Raw genomic sequence first — 20,765 nt, 5'->3', positions numbered from 1 at the left:
ATATACTTATTTAAGTCTTAGTATAGTTTACTAGAAGTTATAGACGCGAATATAGACCTATACGGAACCCTTATCCTCAACCCCCTTAAACCTTAAACCTCTTTAGACCTTTTACGGAAACCCCTTACCCTCCTATAAACTATTACGGACCCATTAATTGATTTTACGGACCGTTATAAGACCTCCCCCACCCGTTATAAGCTGCTACCACCCGCTACGCACTATACTATACTATAGTATAGCAGATATCAGTAAGCAAGTTAGCGAAGGTTAAAAGAAGTAGAGATAAGGAGTTAACGTTACGTTTATAAATAATGTTAACAACTATATTAGTTTCAAAATCCTTATATATAAATACTTTAAGCTTATAAATAACAACCTATAGAAGTAATACTAGGAAGACTTTACGGACTTTATAAAAGCTATTCTTAAGGCCTACAACCCTATTACCATCTGTAAACTACGAACCCTTTTATATAACTAAGGTGTATAGGTTAAAAGGAATAAATAAGTCACTGTTATATAGTCCTTATATAACATAATATACAAAAAGGACCAAATGGAATAGACTAAAGAGGAAATCCTAAACCAGTTCTAAGAAACTAAGGAACTCTTTACTTCTTCTAAACTTAATATAATCGCTAGCCTTATACCTAACCTACTTAACTAAATTCGTCCTATAAACCTAAGCGGCTTTAGACTTAACCTTATTAGCTAAAATATACCCTACTCTTAAGTTACGGATTATAACACCCCTATAAACCAAAATACAGACTAAACTACCCCCGCTATTTAAGTTATAAACCTATAAGCTATATATCCACAAGCTATAGATCCGTAAGTTATAGATCCGCAACCTACCTAAGTAAAAACCTATAGTAAGGAGCTAGCTAACCTAGCTAAGCTCTATACCAACAAATCTAAGTATAGCGGTAAAAATAATAATTTTAACTTCAAACTAACTATCTTTACGGACCTCTGCTAGAAGGCTAATATTCCTAAATAAGAGTTTAGCTAAGCCTACTCTACTATACTGCGCGGCCTAGCACTTAACCACTACTACACTAACCTTAAGAGTAACCCCCTTAGTGTCCCCTTTAATAAGCTATATAAAGCTACCTATAACTACTTTAAAGGACCGGAATATAGGCGTAATATCCTTATCTAATAGAATGCGACCAAGCTACGGACCGTAATTAATAAGAACACTAAAAAATCAACTATAGAGTACCTATAAATTCTTATTAAAGACCTCTGGCACCTATAGTATGGCCTTAACGCTAAGCTTTAAACAGACGACTTCCTGTATAATAAACTTATTACGGCCTACTAGGAAGTAGAGCCCTATAAGTACGCCTACTATAAGCCTATAGATACCTTAGCTGGCCTTATTAATAATCTACACTCCTCTATTATAACCTATAAAGTCTTAAACCTACCAGGCAGCACTTAAGCCTTTATTACGGATATTTAATATCTATAAATAGACTTAGACATCTACTTTACGGACCACCGCTACCGCTAGCAGCACCCGTACTAACTAAGTCCTACCTATAACCCCTATAGCAACCCCTGTATAAAAGTATACCCCCACAGATAAATAAGCTAGAAATACTTCGTGTATAGTAAGGAAGGATGTTAGTCTATAAGGCATACCTAGGAAGAATGTAATAGGTCTAAAAAGAGATTTAATAAATGGATTAGCCAGTTTATCTTAGAATATAAAGAAGAGGAAGAAGAGGAGCCCCCTAATAAGTTAATAGAAGCCCTTATAATTAACTTTAACCTAAATAACTAGGAACAGGAGACCCTAAAAATGTTCCTAACTACTTTTAGACCTTTTACGGACAGCTAAGCCTTTAATATTACAACTATATTAGCTAACCGTTCCTTTATATACTTAGTTACGCCCAAAAACCATTCCGTAAGCACCCCTATTATAGACGTTATAGATTATAAGCAGGACCTATTTATATATATTACTATAGAACGCTATACCCCTAAGAAATTCTATAGTGTTATAATTAATACAGGCGCCTTTAAGAAGTCTACTATAGGCTATGGACAATACCTTATATATAGGACCATAGTAAATAATAATATAGACATTAATATTACGTAAACTAGGGCCGTAAACGTCTAATTTGGCATTGGCTTAACTGTATTAATTAGATTAGTTATAGTTAAAACCCTAATTAGCCTAGTTAACTTCTATATAGTAAAAGCAGACACCCCTTTCTTACTTTACCTTACGGATATAGACAGGTTATAGGTTTACTATAATAATATTACGGATACCTTAATCGGCCCTATAACTGCCCTAGGAAGTAAGTATATTACCCTACTAATTATATAACAATTTAGACACCCGTTCCTTATATAGGGAGAGACTTTATAGACCTATATTTAGGAATCTTTTAACTATAATCCGTGCTACCTTACTAGTACGGAGATCCACTATCTACACCACTGTTTCGGCCACTTATTAGCCGAAAAGCTATATAGAGTCCTTAAACGCTCTGGACACGACAATATTAACAAAAAGGCAGTTAATTACCTAACTAAATACTGCTCCTTTTGCCAGAAATACGGACGTTCCTTAGGCTAATTTAAGTTCACCCTTTATAAGGACCTTAACTTCAACTACTTAGTATACGTAGACATTATATATATTAACGGCAGCCTAGTATTATATATAATTAATAAGGCAACCCGCTACTAAGCCGCCCGTTAGTTATAAAATATATCCATAAAGCATACTTAGAATATTTTACGGACCTACTAGATTAATACATACGTTAAACCTCCTAAGTATATTACCTATAACGCCAGTAGGAACTTTATTAGTAAGGAATTTCAGTAGTATACTACGGCTATAGCTATATTAACAAAAGCTGTTCTAGTTAAGGCGTATTAGTCTATTAGGCTTATTAAGCGAGCTTACCTAGCTCTATAGAGAGCTTATTAGATTATTACGGACGAGTATAAGGATATCTAAAAGGAACTAGCTTTATAAATAGCCGTAAAAGCCGTTAATAATACTGCTAGCCCTAACGGACTAGTACCTACCTTTTTAGTTTATGGAGCCTACCTAAGGATAAGTAACCTAGGCCTTCCTACCCCGTCTATTATGGAACGAGCAGCTATAATACGGAAGGTAATAGCCGAAATAGTTAAATTACGGGCTAAATAAACTATTAATAACGCCCTATACTACCGCAACAGACCTAATATAACCTTAGTATATAACCTCCCGCTTAACTCTAAAGTCCTTATATAGCGTAAAAGCGGCAGCTAGAATGGACCCTATTGCCTACTAGCCGTAAAAAACGAGATGTGCTGCGTATAGCTTTTTAGTAGGCTAACTAGCTTTAGAAGCACGTTTATAAAACCCTACTTTTAATCCGAAAACACCTATAATGTTAAACTAGACAAATCGGAAGCACCCGCCGAACTAAACAAACTAGAAGTACCCCCGCCTACCTTAGAAGTCCCCTAAGAACTTACTAAACCCGCTAAATCTACTATAAAGCGTGGCTAAGGACGCCCCCAAAAGTATCCCGTAACTAAAAACCCTATAATAAAGAATTACTTAACCTTTGCAGGTATATCTATAAGATAATCTCCGCCTATAGATATATTAGTCCTAGTATAGGAAACCCCTTTTATAGACTTACGGCGTAAAGAGATTAACGGACTACTTAAAAAGGGCGTCTTTACGGTTATAACGGAAAAAGATATTCCGCAAGGCGTCCGTATATTTAACTTACGCTTTATTAACGAGATTAAGCACCCTAGTACTAATAAAGCTTTTAAGAAATTAAGGCTCGTTATATAAGCTTATAATGACTAAAGAAAGAACCTAGTCCTTACGTAATCGCCTATAATTTAATAAGTTAGTTAACGGATTATACTTATATTTATGCCTAGACTACAGTAAACTAAACCTATAGCCCTTTACTTACGGGATATCTTATAAGCCTACGTACAGTTAAATATCTACCTAAGTAGGGACATCTTTATACGACTACCCCGTGAGCTTAACCTATAACTAAAAACAATTTTACGGGTTATAAAACCTCTTTATAGGGTACTAGAAGCTAGAAACCACTAGTTTAAGACATATTACTAGCACTATATTAGTAAACTTAAAATAAAATAGTCAACCTATAACCCCTACCTCCTATACAGCCTATTAAACAGCCTTAGTATTATTAGACTCTAAATAAACGATACCCTATTCCTAGCAGACTAGACCTTTATAAACGCTAAAGAAACTAAACTATAAAAGGCTAAGTTCTTAGCAAAGCTGTAAGAGTAGTTAACTAAGTAGAATCTAATTAAGTTTAATAGAGGCCTAATTACATAAAAGGGCAACCTAATTAAGCTAACTTAGGAACGCTAAGCTTAAAACCTAAAGCCTATTATAGTAAAGCCTACGGACCTTACTAGCTCCTGTAAAGAGACCCGCAAGACCGTAAATATAAAGGACTAATACATTACACAGCGTGTAAGAGGCGCCTATATTGCTATAGTCTATTAACCTAAATCTGCTTATGATTTGTCCTTTACGGCCTAGGTAGTAGATCTATAAAAAAAATATTAAGTAGCTTAATAAGCGCATTTAGTAGCAAATTAATAATATAGTAAGGGGACTTACTTTTGTACCACTAGACCTAAGTTCCCTTAGCTTACTGGTATTTACGGATACCTCCTTTACTAATAATAGGGACCTATTATTATAAATCGGCTTTGTAATTGTACTTACGGACCATAATTAGAACGTAAATATACTGCATTAGTCTTTAATTAAGTATAAATAAGTAACCCGCAGTATACTAGCCTCTAAACTATATGTATTAGCTTATAGCTTTAATATAGCAGCCGTAATTAAATTAATGGTTTAGAAGATTCTATAACTAGAGCAGTTACCCCTAGTTTTATATACCAATTTAAAGTCCCTCTATAACTGCCTAGTTAAACTAGGTATAATATAAGAGAAGAGGCTTATAGTCAACCTAATATGCTTATATTAGGCCTATAAACAACGTAAAATTACAGAGGTTAAATAGATTAGCAGCGGAAATAACCTAGTAGACGCTATAACTAAGGCAAAGCCATATTAAGCCTTTAAAACCCTAATTAACACGAACAAGCTTAATCTAAAAGTTATAGAATAGGTAAAACAGGACTAATAGAGTACCTACGGTACGCCTACGGCCTATTAGAAGGCCATACGGCTTATTATACGGCCTATTCTATAGACCGTAAGCTATTAGGTGGAAAACGGTAGAAAGCTATAATAGAACTTAGTGGACTTATATAACCTGCTAAATTCTGCTATATTCTGCCACAGTGGTCGAATCTACTAATTATAATTTTCCATGCCGGGTACGGAAAATCGCTATTAGCTTACTTAGCACTAGCGTCTTAGCGGCCCTTAAGATCTAACTTATAGCTCATCTACTGCCCATTAAAAGGCTGTACGGTTTATTTTATAGACTGTAAGCAGGACTTACGGCTAGCTTAGGGTACCGTTTAGAAGGCAGCCCAGAAGGCACCTTAGGAGGAGTTTCCTATATATTTTCTTATATATTTTATAGTTCTATTAAGGCAATTACGGAGGCTGTATATAAGTAGTTTCATTTTCTAAGTACCGCTAGTGTATAATTATAGCACCTAGTATACAAACGCGTATTTACGCGTTTATGCACTAACCACCTATATGCTAACTAATTAGGGGGGAGGCGCGTTAGTATATAGACTATGTAGTCTACCTTAATAGAATCGACAGTTACTATCCAAATAAGTATACGATACTATACGTATTTCGTGCCCGTGGATACGACTTACTTGTGCTATTAAGTTAGTACGAATACTATAGTTTCTTACTCTATCTCTTATAGGCTTCTTTAGTACTACTTAGGTCTATTAGCTCTACGCCATACTATAGTTTCTAACTTAGCTTTAGTTATTGCGTACTTTACATTTTATATAACTATAGAACTCTATCTTAACCTTTCTTAGTCTACTCCCTTTAGTAGATCCTATTATTAATCTTTATCACTTAATTTATTAGTTCCCTTAGGGTATCTATATCTTTTATTAAAATAATTACGTCCTAGACTTTAGCCTTAAGTCCTTATTTATACTATACTATAAGCGCCCTATTATTCCATTTAACTTATATTACTAGCGTTTAAAACTATATTATATACTTAATTACTAAGGTTTATTATATAATATTTTAGAGTTTTCTTTCTGCTATAGTTATTACCTCTAGGTCTTTAAATATTTATATAAGTTACTCTATAAATCTATTTTAGCTTAAGAACATAAACCGTACCTCTTAGTTTATTATTGTTATTCTATTTGCTTATATCTTTATAAGATAAGGCTTAAACTATTTAAGTGCTCTTCCTAATAAGAATAATCCTATATACGCTACTTAATCTATAGTTATTGCCAGCTTTACTCCTTCCTATACTACCTTAAAGTGCATTTATATAAGGAATCCTTTAAGCTTTAATCTCTCTCCTAAGAATCTTTTAATTAATAGTAACTTAACCTTTACTGCGCCTATTCTATTAATCCTATTTTTAAGTGCTATATTATCTCCCATTAACTAGTTAACTATTACTTATAACTGTCCTACTATTATAGGTTGTTATAAGTTAGTGTCTGCTATATTAGTGTTATTACCTAATCCTAATATAGTTGCTGCCGTTAATGGTATTATAGTAGCTGCTTTTAGTAGTATATTATTTAACTTCCTATATTTAATACTATAACTAAGTAGTAATTATATAACGGAACCTTATAGTAAAAACTATAATAGGTTCTATTAATGGGCTAGGTATATAGGAAATATAAAGATAGTAGTTAATAACGTAATAATAACTAGTAAAGTAATTGCCTAATAAATTAACTCTAATTATATTCTAAGAATTACTATAAGGAAGGAACTATCTAGGTAGGGATTAAGGGTCCTTAAATACACAACTATACTCCTATAAAATCCTTCTTATATATAATGTACGTGTTATATATAAGGTACGTGAGTTCCTCTTATTCCTCTCGTTTAATACGTAGCGCGTCATGTGACCTCAGTTACCATTCCTCGTCACATAGTTCCACGGGTTCCATCCTAGACCGTGCCTGTATTAACCAACTAGCTTCCTCCGACTCTTCTCCAAGTAGTCGTAGCATCGTACTTAAAGCGTTCGTAATAACTAGCAAAACTTAATTATCTCTAAAATACTACAAGCTAAAAGTTCTTAGTCTTCTCTATTGCCTCCACGTTGCGGTAATACTATAGTTCTATTTTATGAGAAGTTAGATATAGGCGGTCGGTTAGTTTTAGTTTAAGATACGTTTTAAAATCTAAATTACGTTCTATAACGATATATCTCGCCCCCTAGTATTCTTAGTATGGGGTTATAATTTATAAATATATAGATATAATTACCTAAAAAATCTATTGCATCAATAAAATATATAATAACTCTTGTAGTTAGGATATCGCTCGTAGAAATATGCAAAATTCGATTTTTAAAATGTTCAGACGCTTCGCAGAAGATTTTGGTGACAGGGGTACGCAGGGGTTCTGATTGGTCTAGGAGTTAGTGTGCAGCCCGTGGCGTTGCCCCGAGTCACCTGAATCTTCTGCGAAGCGTCGGATTTATAAGATAAAGTCTGTCACTCGTTGACCGTTTTGGCCTCCACCCTCTGGTGTTGCCTCTGAGGAGGGGCAGCGCCCGCCCGCGAAGGCACGCCGGACATTCACATTCCCCTTTGACTGTATAGGAATACAGTATGAAGTTCCAGTCCTCATACAATGAGCTCGGCGTCTCTCCGCATTCGACGAGTCGAATAGCATCCGTCTGTGTAACAGCTGCGGTTGCTATCCTCTTATATCAATCCTTCTTGTCCGTGTTTACATTGTATCCGAGTGTGTTCTCGTGGATGTTATGGCCGTTCACTTCAACCACTGCTAGGCAAGTATCTGAAGATACTTTAGCTGCATTCGACTGGGCTTCTGTAAGCTACTTTCTTTAATTGATTTTCTATCCGCCTATGGTTGGTAAATATATCATCCTTGGAATTGCCCTTTTCTGTCTGTTTACCTCTCTCTTCCTGTCTTTTTCCCAGTATCCTTTCCCTTATCTCTTTTCTTCTGTCTCCTTTCTTCTCTGCTTCTTTCCTTCTCCCCCTCTCAATGCCACAAAAACTTTACAACAAATGCTGTGGATACAGAATTAACTTTGCAGACGCCCACGTTGAAGTATCTCGATTTCCGCAAATGCTACGGCAACCTCCAATGCGCCAAGCTGGAGCTACCCTTGGACTACTGGAACGGCACGAACCTAAACAAAACAATCAGCCTCGCTATCGCCAAAGTCCCCGCCAAAGTCCCCGTGACCGATCCGCGATATGGCGGACCCATCCTCGTTAACCCCGGTGGGCCTGGAGGCTCGGGCGTTCAGTTCGTAGCCGTTGCCGGCACTCAGATTCAGACGCTTATCGATTCGCCGGAACATCCAGACTCCCATCTGGCAGAGAACTCGACGGCGAAGTACTACGACATTTTAAGTTTTGATCCCCGAGGTATTGGCAACACGTCTCCTGTCGCCATGTGTTTTGACGCAGGGCCGGTCAGCTGGTCTTGGATGCTGCGTGAGATAACTGAGGGCATTCTTGGAAGCTCTGATGCAGCTTTGGGTCGTTTGTGGTCCATGAACCAGGCCTTGGGTGACACCTGCAACCGCACTACCGAAGGAGGCGACATCAAACAGTTCATCACTACAGCATATGTCGCACGTGACATGGTTGAACTCATCGAACGACACGGCGAGTGGAAGGAGTCTGAAGCCCGGCGCCTCATATCGCAAGAAGCCGCAGCACGAAACCGCAAAACGGGGCTCTGCCAACTGCCCGGCCTGCCACAGCATCTGGCCTACAAGCCGGGCGAGGAGAAGCTGCAGTACTGGGGCTTCTCGTACGGCACGTTCCTCGGCAGCACCTTTGCGTCCATGTACCCCTCACGCGTCTCGCGGCTTATTCTTGACGGCGTCGTCGACGCTGACGACTACATCCAGACACTCTGGACCGACAACCTCGACGACACAGAGAAGGTGGTCCAGACACTCTACACAACGTGCGCGCGTGCCGGGCCCACGCTCTGCCCCCTCGCGCGCCCTTCCTCCACCCCGGCCGACATCGAGTCCCGCGTCGCCGACCTCCTCGCCAGCCTCTACCACAACCCTCTCCCCGTTCCCGGGCCCACGCCCGAAGTAATATCCTACAGCGACGTGAAGCTGCTAATCTTCTCCTCCCTCTACGGCCCCATCGCGACCTTCCCCACCCTCGCGCGCCTCCTCGCGGCCCTTGCGCGCCGCGACGGCTCCGCCCTGCGCCCGCTCCTCGCCCCAATCCACTCCTACTCCTGCCCCCGCGGCAACGCCTCCCGCGACATCTCGGACATGCTGCAGCAGCAGGTGGCGCAGTGGAGCATCATCTGCGCGGACGGTGCCGAGCAGTCGTTCCTCACGCCGGCCAGCTTCGACACCTACTGGCGCGCGCTGGACGCCAAGAGCCCCTCGACGGGCGCCATCTGGGCACGCATCCGGATGCGCTGCGCGGGGTGGCGCGTTCGCGCTCTGCATCGCTTCGCGGGGCCGTTCAAAGGCCAGACGGCGCATCCGGTGCTGTGGGTGGGCAACACGGCGGACCCGGTCACGCCGGTTGGGTCGGCATGGAAGATGGCGGCCAGGTTTCCGGGAAGCGTGGTGCTGGAGCAGGATTCCGCGGGGGTGAGTTCGCCCTTTCTCGCCTGTCTTCTTTTGCTCTCTCTGCCCTCTTTCTCTTTTCACCGTGCGCACACCTCTCCCCCGCTCCCGCGCTCTCTCCATCTCCCCCCCCCTCTTTTCCAGCCCCACTGCTCTGAAGCACTCTGGACGACACAACGCTAACGCATCCACAAACAGCACTGCTCCATCTCCGCCCCCTCCCTCTGCACCACCGCCGCCATCCGCGCCTACCTGCACACCGGCGCCCTCCCCGCACCAGGGACCGTCTGCCCGCCCAGCGCCGCGCCCTTCGGCCTGCCGCCGCCCGGAGCGCCCGCAGTTGTTTCCGCGAGCGACATGNACGTGCTGCAGGCGCAAGAGGCGTTACGGCAAGCGTGGGCCGTGGGGCGGTGGGGGTTTGGCGGGATTGAGGGGGGGCGGGTGAGGTTGAGGGGTGGGTTTGGGGAGGAGGCTTGGTGAGAGGAACCGTGTAGCTGTCACATGCGAGGGGGTGGGTGAGTGGTGAAAGCGGAATGCATGGCAGATACTACGGGCTGGGGAATGTGGGAGGGAGAAGGGAGAAGGACGAGGGAACGGCAAAGCGAGCACAGGGTTTTGAATCTTTTGTTGGTATTTTTCCTCGTATGAGGACCCAGCACACACTAGCTAGCTAGCTATTTATTCTACTCGTATCCCCCTTCCCCCTGATCCTGACCTCTTCTCCACCCTCCGACTCGCCTGCTGCCACCTCCCTGGCTCTTCTTGCTATTCCAGAGTATCTCGCAACTTATCTTACCCTCCCTTCCCTTCCCTTCTCCTCCCCTACCCTCATTTGCAGAAATGTCAAACTCCTTCCTAATGCCCAGATGTCCCAATTGCTCCAAATGCACGCTTAGCTAGCCGCCATACCCATTCGCTGATCCTACGCCCTCAAAAGCCGCATTCCATGCCTCCGAACCTGGTTCCTGGGAATTGAGAAAAAAGATAAAATAAAATGAAAACGCCTAAGTGTGCGCTACAGGATACCTGGAGGGGAAAAAAAGGCGAGGGGAGGAAATGGGGGATGGTACAAACGATTTGAGATAGTTGATGCAGCTGTTTTTGGGTTTGAAAGGGGAAGGACCCATATGATGTGGTGGCGGCGATGGGTTTGTGATAAGAGGCTGGTAAAAGAAGATGGGAAATAGTGGTGATGGCGATGAAGATGATAATCGGCAAGAATCTCATCCGTGCCGCCAGCACGAGATTCGAAAGCTGAAAAGAAAAAAAATCTACTTTTTAAACAGGGCGTGAAACTAGTTTCATCTGCAGAAGAAGAAAAAGCAAAGAAAAGGAGGTGAAGAGAAAACTGAAAATCCTGCACATACCATACCCGCAAATAGCGAGTAGGTGTCACGCGAATGGGGTTCCGGAGAGAAAGAGAAAGACGTGGTATCCTCCCTCCCACTCTTTTCAATATCCGCGCAACAAGCATGTCTCGTACAAGTCGTGCAGGCGTAACGTCATGACCTAGCCGCCCTCCCCGCCCGCCTCATCGCCAGCCGGCGAAAATGGGGGAAATACGGAAAAAGGAGGCTTTCAAACAACGAGACTCGCAAGCTCCAACCCCCTCCGCGCCCTCGCCCTCGCTGGAATCCTCACGCGCGGATCGTCATCGAGCTCGCGCTCCGCCACCCACTCCCACGGCGTCTCCTCCCTCAGCAACGCATAGTCATCCCTCCTGCCGCGCCACGGCCGCCCCGCCGCCGCTGCGGTGCCATGCGGTTCGCCGAACCCGACGCGCTCGAACTCCAGAATGCCGCCGAACTTGCTATCGCAGTTGGCGACAAACAGCGCGGCACCATCCGGCGTAACCGCGATGCCGCCCGTCGCGCCGTAGAAGTCGAGCGTCTGGGCGCGGTCAAAGGAGACGGCGTCGAGGACGTTGACGACGTCCTCGGCTTCAGCGGAGAAGAGGACGCGGCGCCCGCCGCCGACGGGCGAGAAGCGCAGCGAGCGCGGGCACGCCATGACGGAGGCGACGACGGCGAGCGGCCGGCTCCAGCGCCGCGCGTCCCAAATCGCGACCTGCGAGTCCTGCGCGCCCGTCGCGACGTGGATGCCGTCGTCGGCCCAGGCGCACGCGAAGACGTGGTCTGTGTGCGTGCGCAGCCGCTCGAACGGGAGTCCTGTTTCGGCATCCGTGATGAGCGTTTCGTGGAAGTCGCCGACGACTACGCGCATGCGGCCGTTGGGCGAGGTTGCGGAGCAGTTGATGGCTTGCTCGTAGCCGAAGTCGTAGATTAGCTGGTTGGTGTTGCAGTCGAGGACGCGCAGTCGTTGGTCGTTGGAACAGAAAACGCCCTGGGGCTTCCCGCCACTGCGGCTTTGGAATGTGTGGACATGATTGGTGATGCCATTATACTCGTGTGTAACGTAGCCCTGCGTTGGTGAGGTACCATATTCGGACGACAGGTTCGTTAGAGCATATTCGCCCGAGAAACCCCCCGCTATCAGCACCTCTTCGGACGCCGTTAGTGCGGTAAGGGTGAACGTCGAAGGAGACGATGGATCTCCCAAGGGTTTCGTCAAGTCCATTATACAAGACTCGGTTTGGCTTGATGCATCTGTGTGCATGACGCGTGATTTTGTTGCGTAATAAATATCGCTTCTAGAGGTACAAGAAATGAGATTTCGAAGCTGAAAATGAGCAACAAAAGCTTGGTGAGCCGTGTCCATCCTACGAAAACGGTAGTAGTTTTCAGTACTGGGGATGGACTTTGCCCACTAGGGATATAAGTTAGTATATATATCATCTCACAGAGCACGATAGATTAATGTAATAATAGTGGCTATGAGAGAGTAGGAGTCTGCTATGGATTTCAAAGGAGGCAAGGCGGTACTGATTGAAGTAGGTCAAGACAAAATTGCACAAAGCACTCTGCTTGCAGATGTTCATAACCTTGAACCAATGCACTCTGTTAATGCGTACCTGTGACCTTGCTTTTTTGGCACAAAGCTTAGTTCTAGCCGACCTAGCCTTCTCCCTCGTGGTATCGAGCTTTTCCCAGTTGATACCCTGGATGTCGTATTGATCACCTTGGAGCTCCTCTCTTGTGACTGTCTCTGGTCGTTCCCAGCCTCTAACATTGGCAGCCGCTCGACCGATCAAATCTGCACCGCTCTCAAGCCCACCGGTAACTGCCCAGTGATCGATGAACCTGCAGACATCGTTGACGGCCTGATAGTCATTCACTGCTGGCAGCTCGTCGTCCAAGAAGTCAGAGGCTTCATCAAAGCCCAGGCTATGAAAATGTTGTAGAGCGTTTGCATTTCCCAAAACTGTCAGAGCGTGTTGAAGCAGACCCTCTGAGGCAGTAGTCATTGTGAATACAGGATGTGTGTTGTTGGTGCCTTGGAGACTCAGTGCACTTAGAGAGTTGTCAAAAGGGTTTGGCAGGTCATCAAATGGCGCTTCAGTGGGCGGAATACCCCAATGCGAAGCCAGTGGTGGTGCGTAGGCCAGCGCAACACCATTTGGCGTGGAATTCATTGGTTGGGGACCTTCCACCTCAGTCGGATCGACTGACAGTGATATCCCTCCAGGTTGAGAATCCTCGCCACTGTAGTCTTCGTCCTCCAGAACATCGTGACTTGGTCTGTCATCTATCCAACCTTCTGGGGAATATGTGGGCAGGGAAACGGTTTGCGACGGAAGCCACGACATGGGACTCCCCTCCGCCTCTTCCACAGATATTTCTTCTTCAATATGGGCTGGTACAGATTGTGAATTTTCAACGTTGCCTGACAGCATGGTCGTTGTTCCAAAGTGGAAGACGTCGTTGCTAGTCATAGTGACCTGCGACGGGGGTAGTCGTCTGGGGGAGGCGAGTCTAAAAGGCGAGGTAAGAGAGGCGGAGATTGACCAGCCGCCTCCTCTGAGTCGCAGTACCGAATGGTCTGTCTGGTGCTATAGGTAGAGATTCTGGAGGATGCAAAATGTTCCTGTGTGGTGGCGCGTGGGGATTCTGGAGTATGCAATGTATGCGCAAGCTTCTGGAAGGCTTAAAGCAGACGCCGTATGTACAATTTTAAAAGCTCTACTCGCAATTCGCCCAGACGGCTAGCTGCATGGAAGCACGATTTGTCCAAGAGGGAAGGAACAATGTGGGCGTTCGAATCTGGATCTCGAAGCAGCTGTTCCAGAGAAGGCAAGAGAATTTTCAGCCTGTATTGGTCGGGTAGGGCGATCAGTGAGATATCGGGAGCGAAGCGCATCTGCGCCTGAATAGATTGGTGGTCGTGGTCGAATAAAGCTGCAGGGTCAGTTTGGAGGTACCTTGGCGGGCTGTGAACAGAGACTTGCAGTGGGCAAAGAACGGCACAACGCAGTCGCAGCGCAGTCTCAACGGGTCGGGAATGAACAGTCAGGTGAATCGGCGCTGGATGGGATATTATCCTGGCGGTTCATGGTGTTAGTCGAGTCGGTCAGTCCATGACAACGTGGAGAGGTAGCGTGCCCCAGGCGGGTTTGGTGGCACTGGGGGGCTCTCGATGGTGGAGGAGGATGGCAGGGAGCAACTCGGTGGGCCTCTTTTTCGGTGGACGTCTCACAACCGCTCGTGGTGCTTTCCACGTTGGCGACGGCCAGCAAGGCCCACGCCACGCCCCGACGGTACCCTGGAGCGGGACCAAACGGGCGAGTGGTCACAAGGATGGAAGAAGTGAGAGTGAGCGTCGGGGGCCTTCCTTGGAGATTCAGTCTGTGCGACGCCAGCTAGGCCAACCTGCTGAAGCGAGTCGCTCGGTCACGCCCACTTTCAGCGCAATGTGCAGCGGCTCGACAGCAGCGCCGACGATATGATTCTGACGGACATCGCTCCGCCGCAGCGACCTGGCCCGTCCGAGACCTAACTCCAGGGCGCGTTTGCCGGTGCTGGGACTGCGTGTGACACGTCCTAAAACACACCCTGGAGACATCTGGCAACACGCCCAAAAGGCACGTCCGCAGCCCGCGCTGCCTCACGGCTTCACAAAGTCGACGGCCACAGCATGAATTGAGTATTATGATTGCGCGAGGTAGTGAGGCCGATCTGTACAAGGAATACTAGGGACAAAACCATCATCTACAAAGACCCAAAAAGCCGCGGCTAGCCAATAGATGCAGTCAAAGACACCAGCAATGCAATAAGAACGATAATCCAATGTGATACAAAAAAATGCAATCTCCAGCTCCGGCGCAGTGAACCACCTTTTTTCGATCCTAAGCGACGCCACAATGCTAAATCAATTGTCATAGTACGAGTCATTACCATGCTGGTGCAGCGGCCACCCTCCAGCCGACGTCGATTGCTGCGACCACCCGGCGCTTGGGGCTTTGAGCCTTCGTTCTGTTTCCTCTATCAGCGACTGCAGGATCGGACATGCACTGTAATCATTAGACTTACCGGCTTCGAAGTCATGCCACCGTCGCATCGTGATCTTGCTACTGTCAAACTCTCCTTCGTACTCAAGACCCCCTTTCTTAGTTTTCTCGCCAGCTGTCTTTCTAGTGTCTCCCCAACTGAAGTCGTCAAACTTCCAGTACGCGTAGGTTGGCAGTACAAAGTTCCAGATTGGCAGGGAAAGAAGATAAACGAACATCCACGCTACATACGACCATCGGTGAGCAGTGAGCACAATCAAGACTGCAGGCAGACCGAGAATGAGCGCAAGAAGGATCAAAGGAATGACAGGAGCAGCGGTATGCGTTATGCCAGCTTTAATCGAAATGGCAACTTTTTCCCGTTAGCATATTATTATATAAACATAACATCTCATGGACTCACTCAGGTAGATGGTGAACGAAATGGCTGCGGGAAGAACCAGTGTTCCAACAAGCTCGATGAATACAACGAATTGCATGCTGAAACAGAAGGTGCCGCACAGATCTCGCACAAGCACAAGTTCCATCAAGTTGTGAACCGTACTGTTGATCCATCGCCTACGCTGTGACAGCAGAACACTGAACTTCTCGGGGACAGTGGTTTTGCAGACAGCTAGAGGGACGAAAACCTGCTTGCGCTTTGGGAAGGTCTTAAGCATCAGGGTCGACAAATATCGATCCTCGCCAAGTAGCAGCAGATTCTTCTTGTGCAACGTGTCTACCACGTTCTCTGAATAATGCTCGACTACATCGGGATTGGCAAGGATTGGCACCCAGTAATTCTGGCCACCCTTAGGAGCCTTGATGCGGTACATGCAGAAACAGCCAGGCAGACAAGTTACGCCGCCAAAGACCGATTCAAATGACTTGGAAAGATGGTGAGAGATGAAATACCTGCAATTGTCAGCATACATCTGGTAAAATAGGAGTCATGCATGCTTACTCAAACACCTGGATCATCGACACCCAGGATTCTCTTTTGTTGGCAATCTTGGTTTCGCCACAGAGCCCCATGATTTCTGGATCTTTAACCATAGCGGAAATCATGTGGGTCAAACTGTCGGGGAAAACCTTGGTATCGGCATCCACCATGAGTACAACCTCGTAGAAGTCTGGTGAAATGCCAGTTATTTTCCAGATACCGTTAAACATTTCAAACTCAAGCTCGGTCATCCGTTCGTCAAACATAACCTTCTGCAAGAATGACATTAGGATAATTTGGCTGTCACGTTTTCCACGGTTTCCAGGCTTGCTCTTCTTTTCCTCATCGGGGGTTCCGCATTTGACAACTACCATCATTGGAACACGTTGCTGCTTGTCAGTTGGAATGTGCGAATCATCGCCATAGTCATAGAATCCCGAGTAAATCTTAGCCATATTGTGTCGTTTCGATCCACTTGCCACGGCGACATATGAGAACGCTTGGACCTCGTGGGGAAGCATAGCATGATCTTTCATCATTCCAAGACAGATATCGGGAGTGGTCAAATCCTCGCCTTTGCCTTTAATCATACCGTCACAAATGACCAAGACAAGTTTGTGGCTATTCGGATAGTCTGTTGTAGCAATGGAATCCAGCGTTGTCCGTAAACCTTCGGCACCTTCGGAATAGGCTGTAACCAAACATATAGTGTGTGCAAGAGGATAGCCGAAAGGCTGCCATTCCGGAGGAGGCTGGGGAACAACAGCTTCATGAATAAAACCCGCAGGACCCGGACCTTCAACCTCACCCATGACGCTCGAGTATCTCTGTTGTTCCGTGGTCCCGGAGAGCATCAAGCTGGATCGACTTTCCTGAACAGATGGTTTTCCCTCGTAAGTAGGCAATGTGCCATGGCTATTGTTGAGCTGTCTATACATTGGGTTTGATGAGAGGAGACGGGAAGTCGAGCTCTGGCTAGTCATAGTCGTTGGTGGTGGACGGTTCTTCGCAAGTGTCTTCTCAACAGCGTAGGGACTAGTGAATCTCGAGGTTTTTGGGAAGAACTGGCTTCCACGCTTGCTGGACCTGTCTGGTGTGCCTGCTAGATCCATAAGCTTTGGTGGTGGTCGGTAGATGTCATCGCTCCAATCTTCAATTTGCTGCTTCCTTTGCTTTGAATCTGCGCCTAAAGAAGTTTTCGCGGCTCCAAATTTCCTGGATATAAACCATTGGAACGCAAGAGCCAGGAGGAATTTTGCGACCACAATGGAAAGAATAAAAACAAGCGAAACGTATAGTACAACTTTGGAGGCGATGCAGCCAATAGTGGCAGTATCGATGGACCCAACCTTGATAATCTCTGCGAAACATCTAGCAATTTGCTTGTCTTGACTGGAAGAGAAGGTCCTCGTCACATCCACACCACGAACCGCAGGGTTGTTCCTGATTTCGTCAAACTTGGCTGGGTAGGATACCTGGGTCTTGTTGAACCATTCGAGAAGATTCAAGTCTAAAACGTCACCTCCCCAGACCATGAGATTTCGGCTAGAGTTCTTGATATCGTCCCATGTAAAATAGACTTCTCCGGCGGTGTTGAGATCATAGAAGGCAGAACGGGCGGTTGAAGAAGTGTGACATGCATACCCAAGGTAATAAGGAATGGTGAGATTTGGTTTACTGGAACCGTCCTGGTTGAACGTATTACAAGGAAAGTACCAGGCCAGATCATTCCTGTCGTCTGTTGGCACGTCGGAGTTTGGCGCAGCGGTTATTAAGCCTTTGCATGCCCCATTGACATTTTGGAAAAGGAAACTCGCATCTTGCCCGCCATGTTTCTCGGGAAGATCGAAGAGAACGTTTGCATTGTTGGGGATACCACGAGCCAAAGAATGATGAGATTTTGAAAGATCAAAAGCTTCCCCATGGATGATCAAGAAACCGCTGTCGACCTTGTTAATCCTCAAACGCTCTCCTCCACCGTTTGGACACACCGTTTGGGTAAAACCGAATGTGAGGTATCCGACACCTGCACAGATCAGGAGGATAATGCTGAGCAGGCCCATCTTTTCTCGCCAGGCTCGCTGCTGCGGCTTTTGCGGTTTGCCAAAACATTTGAGAACAGCATCAGGGCACCAGAAGGTAACAATGGAGCAGTAGACATTCCATAAGCTTGGTGGCCGAGCAGAATCCTTCTCCTTCTGTCGTTGTAGTTCCTCGGCTTCCAGTATTTTAGTATCTTTACGAGTGAGCTTTCTTTGCAGCCGCCGAGAAGTCGCTCGATCCAGAGGTGGGTTGCCTCCGTCCAATGGAGCGGACTTGTCGGTGTAGGGGCCTCTAGAGGCATGCTTCTTTGGAGGGTTCAAATTCCTCAGATCGCTTTCTGAAGCGATGGTTTCTGCCTCGATAGTGTCTTCCATTATTGGGTCATTTCCGGTCGTTGAAGGATATACAGTCATATTTTGTGCATGTTTTCGATAGTAGTAGTTAGGGTGGTCTCGGTCGATGCGGTTACGCTCCGGTCGAATCAAGCTTCGCTTTCTCCCAACTTCACCTCCACCCCGCTGCGTAGCCATCATCGGATCCCTATCTCTCTCATCCGGAGTGCCAGGCGTCCCTGGGGATGGCTGCGGTTTTGGGTTGTCCCGAGGTCGAATTGGTGAAGTGGAATCGAACGACCGGCCCTCCAAATCTGAGGGTCGACGCCGACGTGACGGTGAGTTTCGGTAGACATGTCTGTGTTCTCGCTGCGGGGACGCAGGGCCAGGTCTTTGCGGTAGTGACATGTTTTCTGGTGAGGAATGCAATGTTAGCGCGAATTCCTGAGTTTTCAACAAACAATCGGAGAATTGTTTCGAGACGCAGGAACGGACCTATCAAAGACGCGAAGGCGAAGGCCGCCTCGACCTTGCAGAAAAGTGAAGCTCTGTCAACAGAGAGGGTAGTTGGTATACTCTACGAAACGGAAGGGCTCTTGGGTGAAGGAATCGGCCAGCGGGTGGAAACAAGGGCGCTTCTCGTGTGGGCGGGGCTGAGCAAGTCGTGAAGGGAGAGGTGCTTGGAGAGGATTGCGTGCCGCCGCAGCACAGCAACAGCGAGTGATGAGACGGAGCACGGAGGAACTAGGAAAGAACGATTGCGGAAGGCGCAGAGGCGCAACAGAACGAGGGACTAGAAGAAAACAAGGTAGCAAAGATTGGTTGGAACAACAACAGGTTGAAGTTGCTCGAGTCTGTGACAACAAGCAAAAGCGAAGCCCCTGGATGGGGCGGGTGAGGTGAGCAAAGCAGCGAATGGGGGGCGAGCAGAGACTGTTCGTTGATCCCCGCACGGCCAAGCGGTGTTATTTCTGGAATGGCCGCTTTCGCCCTGGTTGACCCAGTTACGGCTAGCAAATACCGAGTGGCTGTGTTTTGTCTTTCCCTCCGCTGGGGGGCCGCAAAGAGCGCCCATATATTGCCGCCCCAGACCCTACATGTGCGCCCCCATCACGTTTCGCACACACAAATTCTCTTTGGAGGGTCTGGGGAAAGCTTCGAGCGCACGAGAAGCACGCCGTGCAGCTGCGAGTATTGTAGGCTGCATGTCGCTCACTGCCAAATACGGCCAGCTGACAGTTGGGCCTTGCTTTTTATCGCGACCCGCCCGTCTGCGCCGGGAACCAAGGCCCACCAGCGTGGCCCCGTGCAGAAACTCTCCTACAACTTCAACATCAAGACGCAAACCTCGATTGTCGCATCCCTGCTTTTGGTGCTGTGCCATCTCGAAACGTTCTCGTCCTGTTTCCTCGCCATCTGCCAGCGATAGCCGGACGAGCTTTCCATTTGTTTTGGTTGTTAGTAAGCAAGCTGTGCCCCAGGGCTGTGACCTTCAATGAGGCACTTGCTAGCGACCAAGTATTGTCATCGGAATTCGGAGGTTTTAGGCGCGTCTGGGCTTATTATTCGCCCGAATTCGTCATCGCGGGCCTCACCTTTTGAGATGCATCGATGATGCCATTATATATTACTGTATTGTGGTTGGTGAGGCCACCTCTCATCGGGGACGCGCCGTCTTCTAGACCAGTCGTCATCATGGCCTTGCCCGTCTGTGGCATGCATGGCATTGTATGGCTTGTATAGCATTCGAAGCGCATGAAAGGCTAATCATGCCCGGTCCCAAGTTGACGAGGGCACAACGAGGGCAATCCTAGAACACTCCTAGAACACTCCTAGAACGGAGGCTATTCAAAGGAGATTAAAGACATAACGTGCCCAGCTGCCAGCTCCCAGCCATCAGATTCGTGATCTCCATTATGAAGAAGGGGGTGCATTCCTTGCAGCCACTCGCGGCTCCCTCAACCCCAAAAGCCCCCATTCCGAGTCTTCCTAACTCCCCCCATTCTAATATTACCAAGCCTGTTGCGGCGACTGAGCGCAGCCGCATTCCGAGCAGGACAAGCAAACTCCAAGTGGTGTTGCGCCACGCTTTCCTCATCCGTCGTCTGTCGCAAGTGAGCTGTCTCATGTAACGCGGAGCCCAGTGGAAGTTCTGGCCCGCAGCCATACCAATGCGTTCGGCGGCCACAGAGGCAAAGTCGAATGTTCAGCAGCCTGGTCCCGCGTTGCCGTCATCCTCTGCATATCGTTGCCGAAAGTCTGACACCCTAGATCTA

General features: G+C 46.6%; 5 protein-coding genes across 5 annotated transcripts; 3 read left to right on the top strand and 2 right to left on the bottom strand.

The window, feature by feature from the left end:
* Window positions 1-8,004: 8,004 nt before the first annotated feature.
* K441DRAFT_661528 (uncharacterized protein) lies at window positions 8,005-8,312 on the top strand. Its single transcript, XM_067648884.1, has one exon. It carries the CDS (start codon window positions 8,077-8,079, stop codon window positions 8,260-8,262), a length of 186 nt encoding a protein of 61 aa, XP_067503076.1. The 5' UTR covers window positions 8,005-8,076; the 3' UTR covers window positions 8,263-8,312.
* K441DRAFT_453611 (uncharacterized protein) lies at window positions 8,283-10,097 on the top strand (the record flags this gene model as incomplete). The annotated part of the gene is made up of 2 exons (XM_067641717.1): window positions 8,283-9,812; window positions 9,987-10,097. Coding segments are annotated over 2 exons (1,641 nt in total), but the record flags the coding sequence as incomplete, so codon positions are not given.
* Window positions 10,098-11,366: 1,269 nt separating this feature from the next.
* K441DRAFT_565467 (WD40 repeat-like protein) lies at window positions 11,367-13,152 on the bottom strand (the record flags this gene model as incomplete). Its single annotated transcript, XM_067643705.1, has 2 exons — window positions 11,367-12,554; window positions 12,745-13,152. The coding sequence occupies 2 exons, from the start codon at window positions 13,150-13,152 to the stop codon at window positions 11,367-11,369; spliced, it is 1,596 nt and encodes a 531-aa protein (XP_067503074.1).
* Window positions 13,153-14,262: 1,110 nt separating this feature from the next.
* On the top strand, window positions 14,263-14,631 carry K441DRAFT_678178 (uncharacterized protein; the record flags this gene model as incomplete). Its single annotated transcript, XM_067651137.1, has 1 exon — window positions 14,263-14,631. One exon carries the CDS (start codon window positions 14,263-14,265, stop codon window positions 14,629-14,631), a length of 369 nt encoding a protein of 122 aa, XP_067503073.1.
* A 280-nt stretch (window positions 14,632-14,911) lies between these two features.
* K441DRAFT_661524 (glycosyltransferase family 2 protein) lies at window positions 14,912-19,184 on the bottom strand. Its single transcript, XM_067648883.1, has 5 exons — window positions 18,985-19,184; window positions 16,136-18,902; window positions 15,596-16,086; window positions 15,215-15,544; window positions 14,912-15,157 (listed from the first exon to the last, which is right to left on the bottom strand). Exons 2-5 carry the CDS (start codon window positions 18,895-18,897, stop codon window positions 15,054-15,056), a joined length of 3,687 nt encoding a protein of 1,228 aa, XP_067503072.1. The 5' UTR covers window positions 18,898-18,902; window positions 18,985-19,184; the 3' UTR covers window positions 14,912-15,053.
* Between the last annotated feature and the right edge of the window lie 1,581 nt (window positions 19,185-20,765).

This window comes from Cenococcum geophilum (genome assembly GCF_001692895.1).
Source record: "Cenococcum geophilum 1.58 unplaced genomic scaffold K441scaffold_26, whole genome shotgun sequence".
Lineage (NCBI taxonomy): Eukaryota > Fungi > Ascomycota > Dothideomycetes > Gloniales > Gloniaceae > Cenococcum > Cenococcum geophilum.
This window is presented reverse-complemented; position numbering and strand designations above follow the sequence as displayed.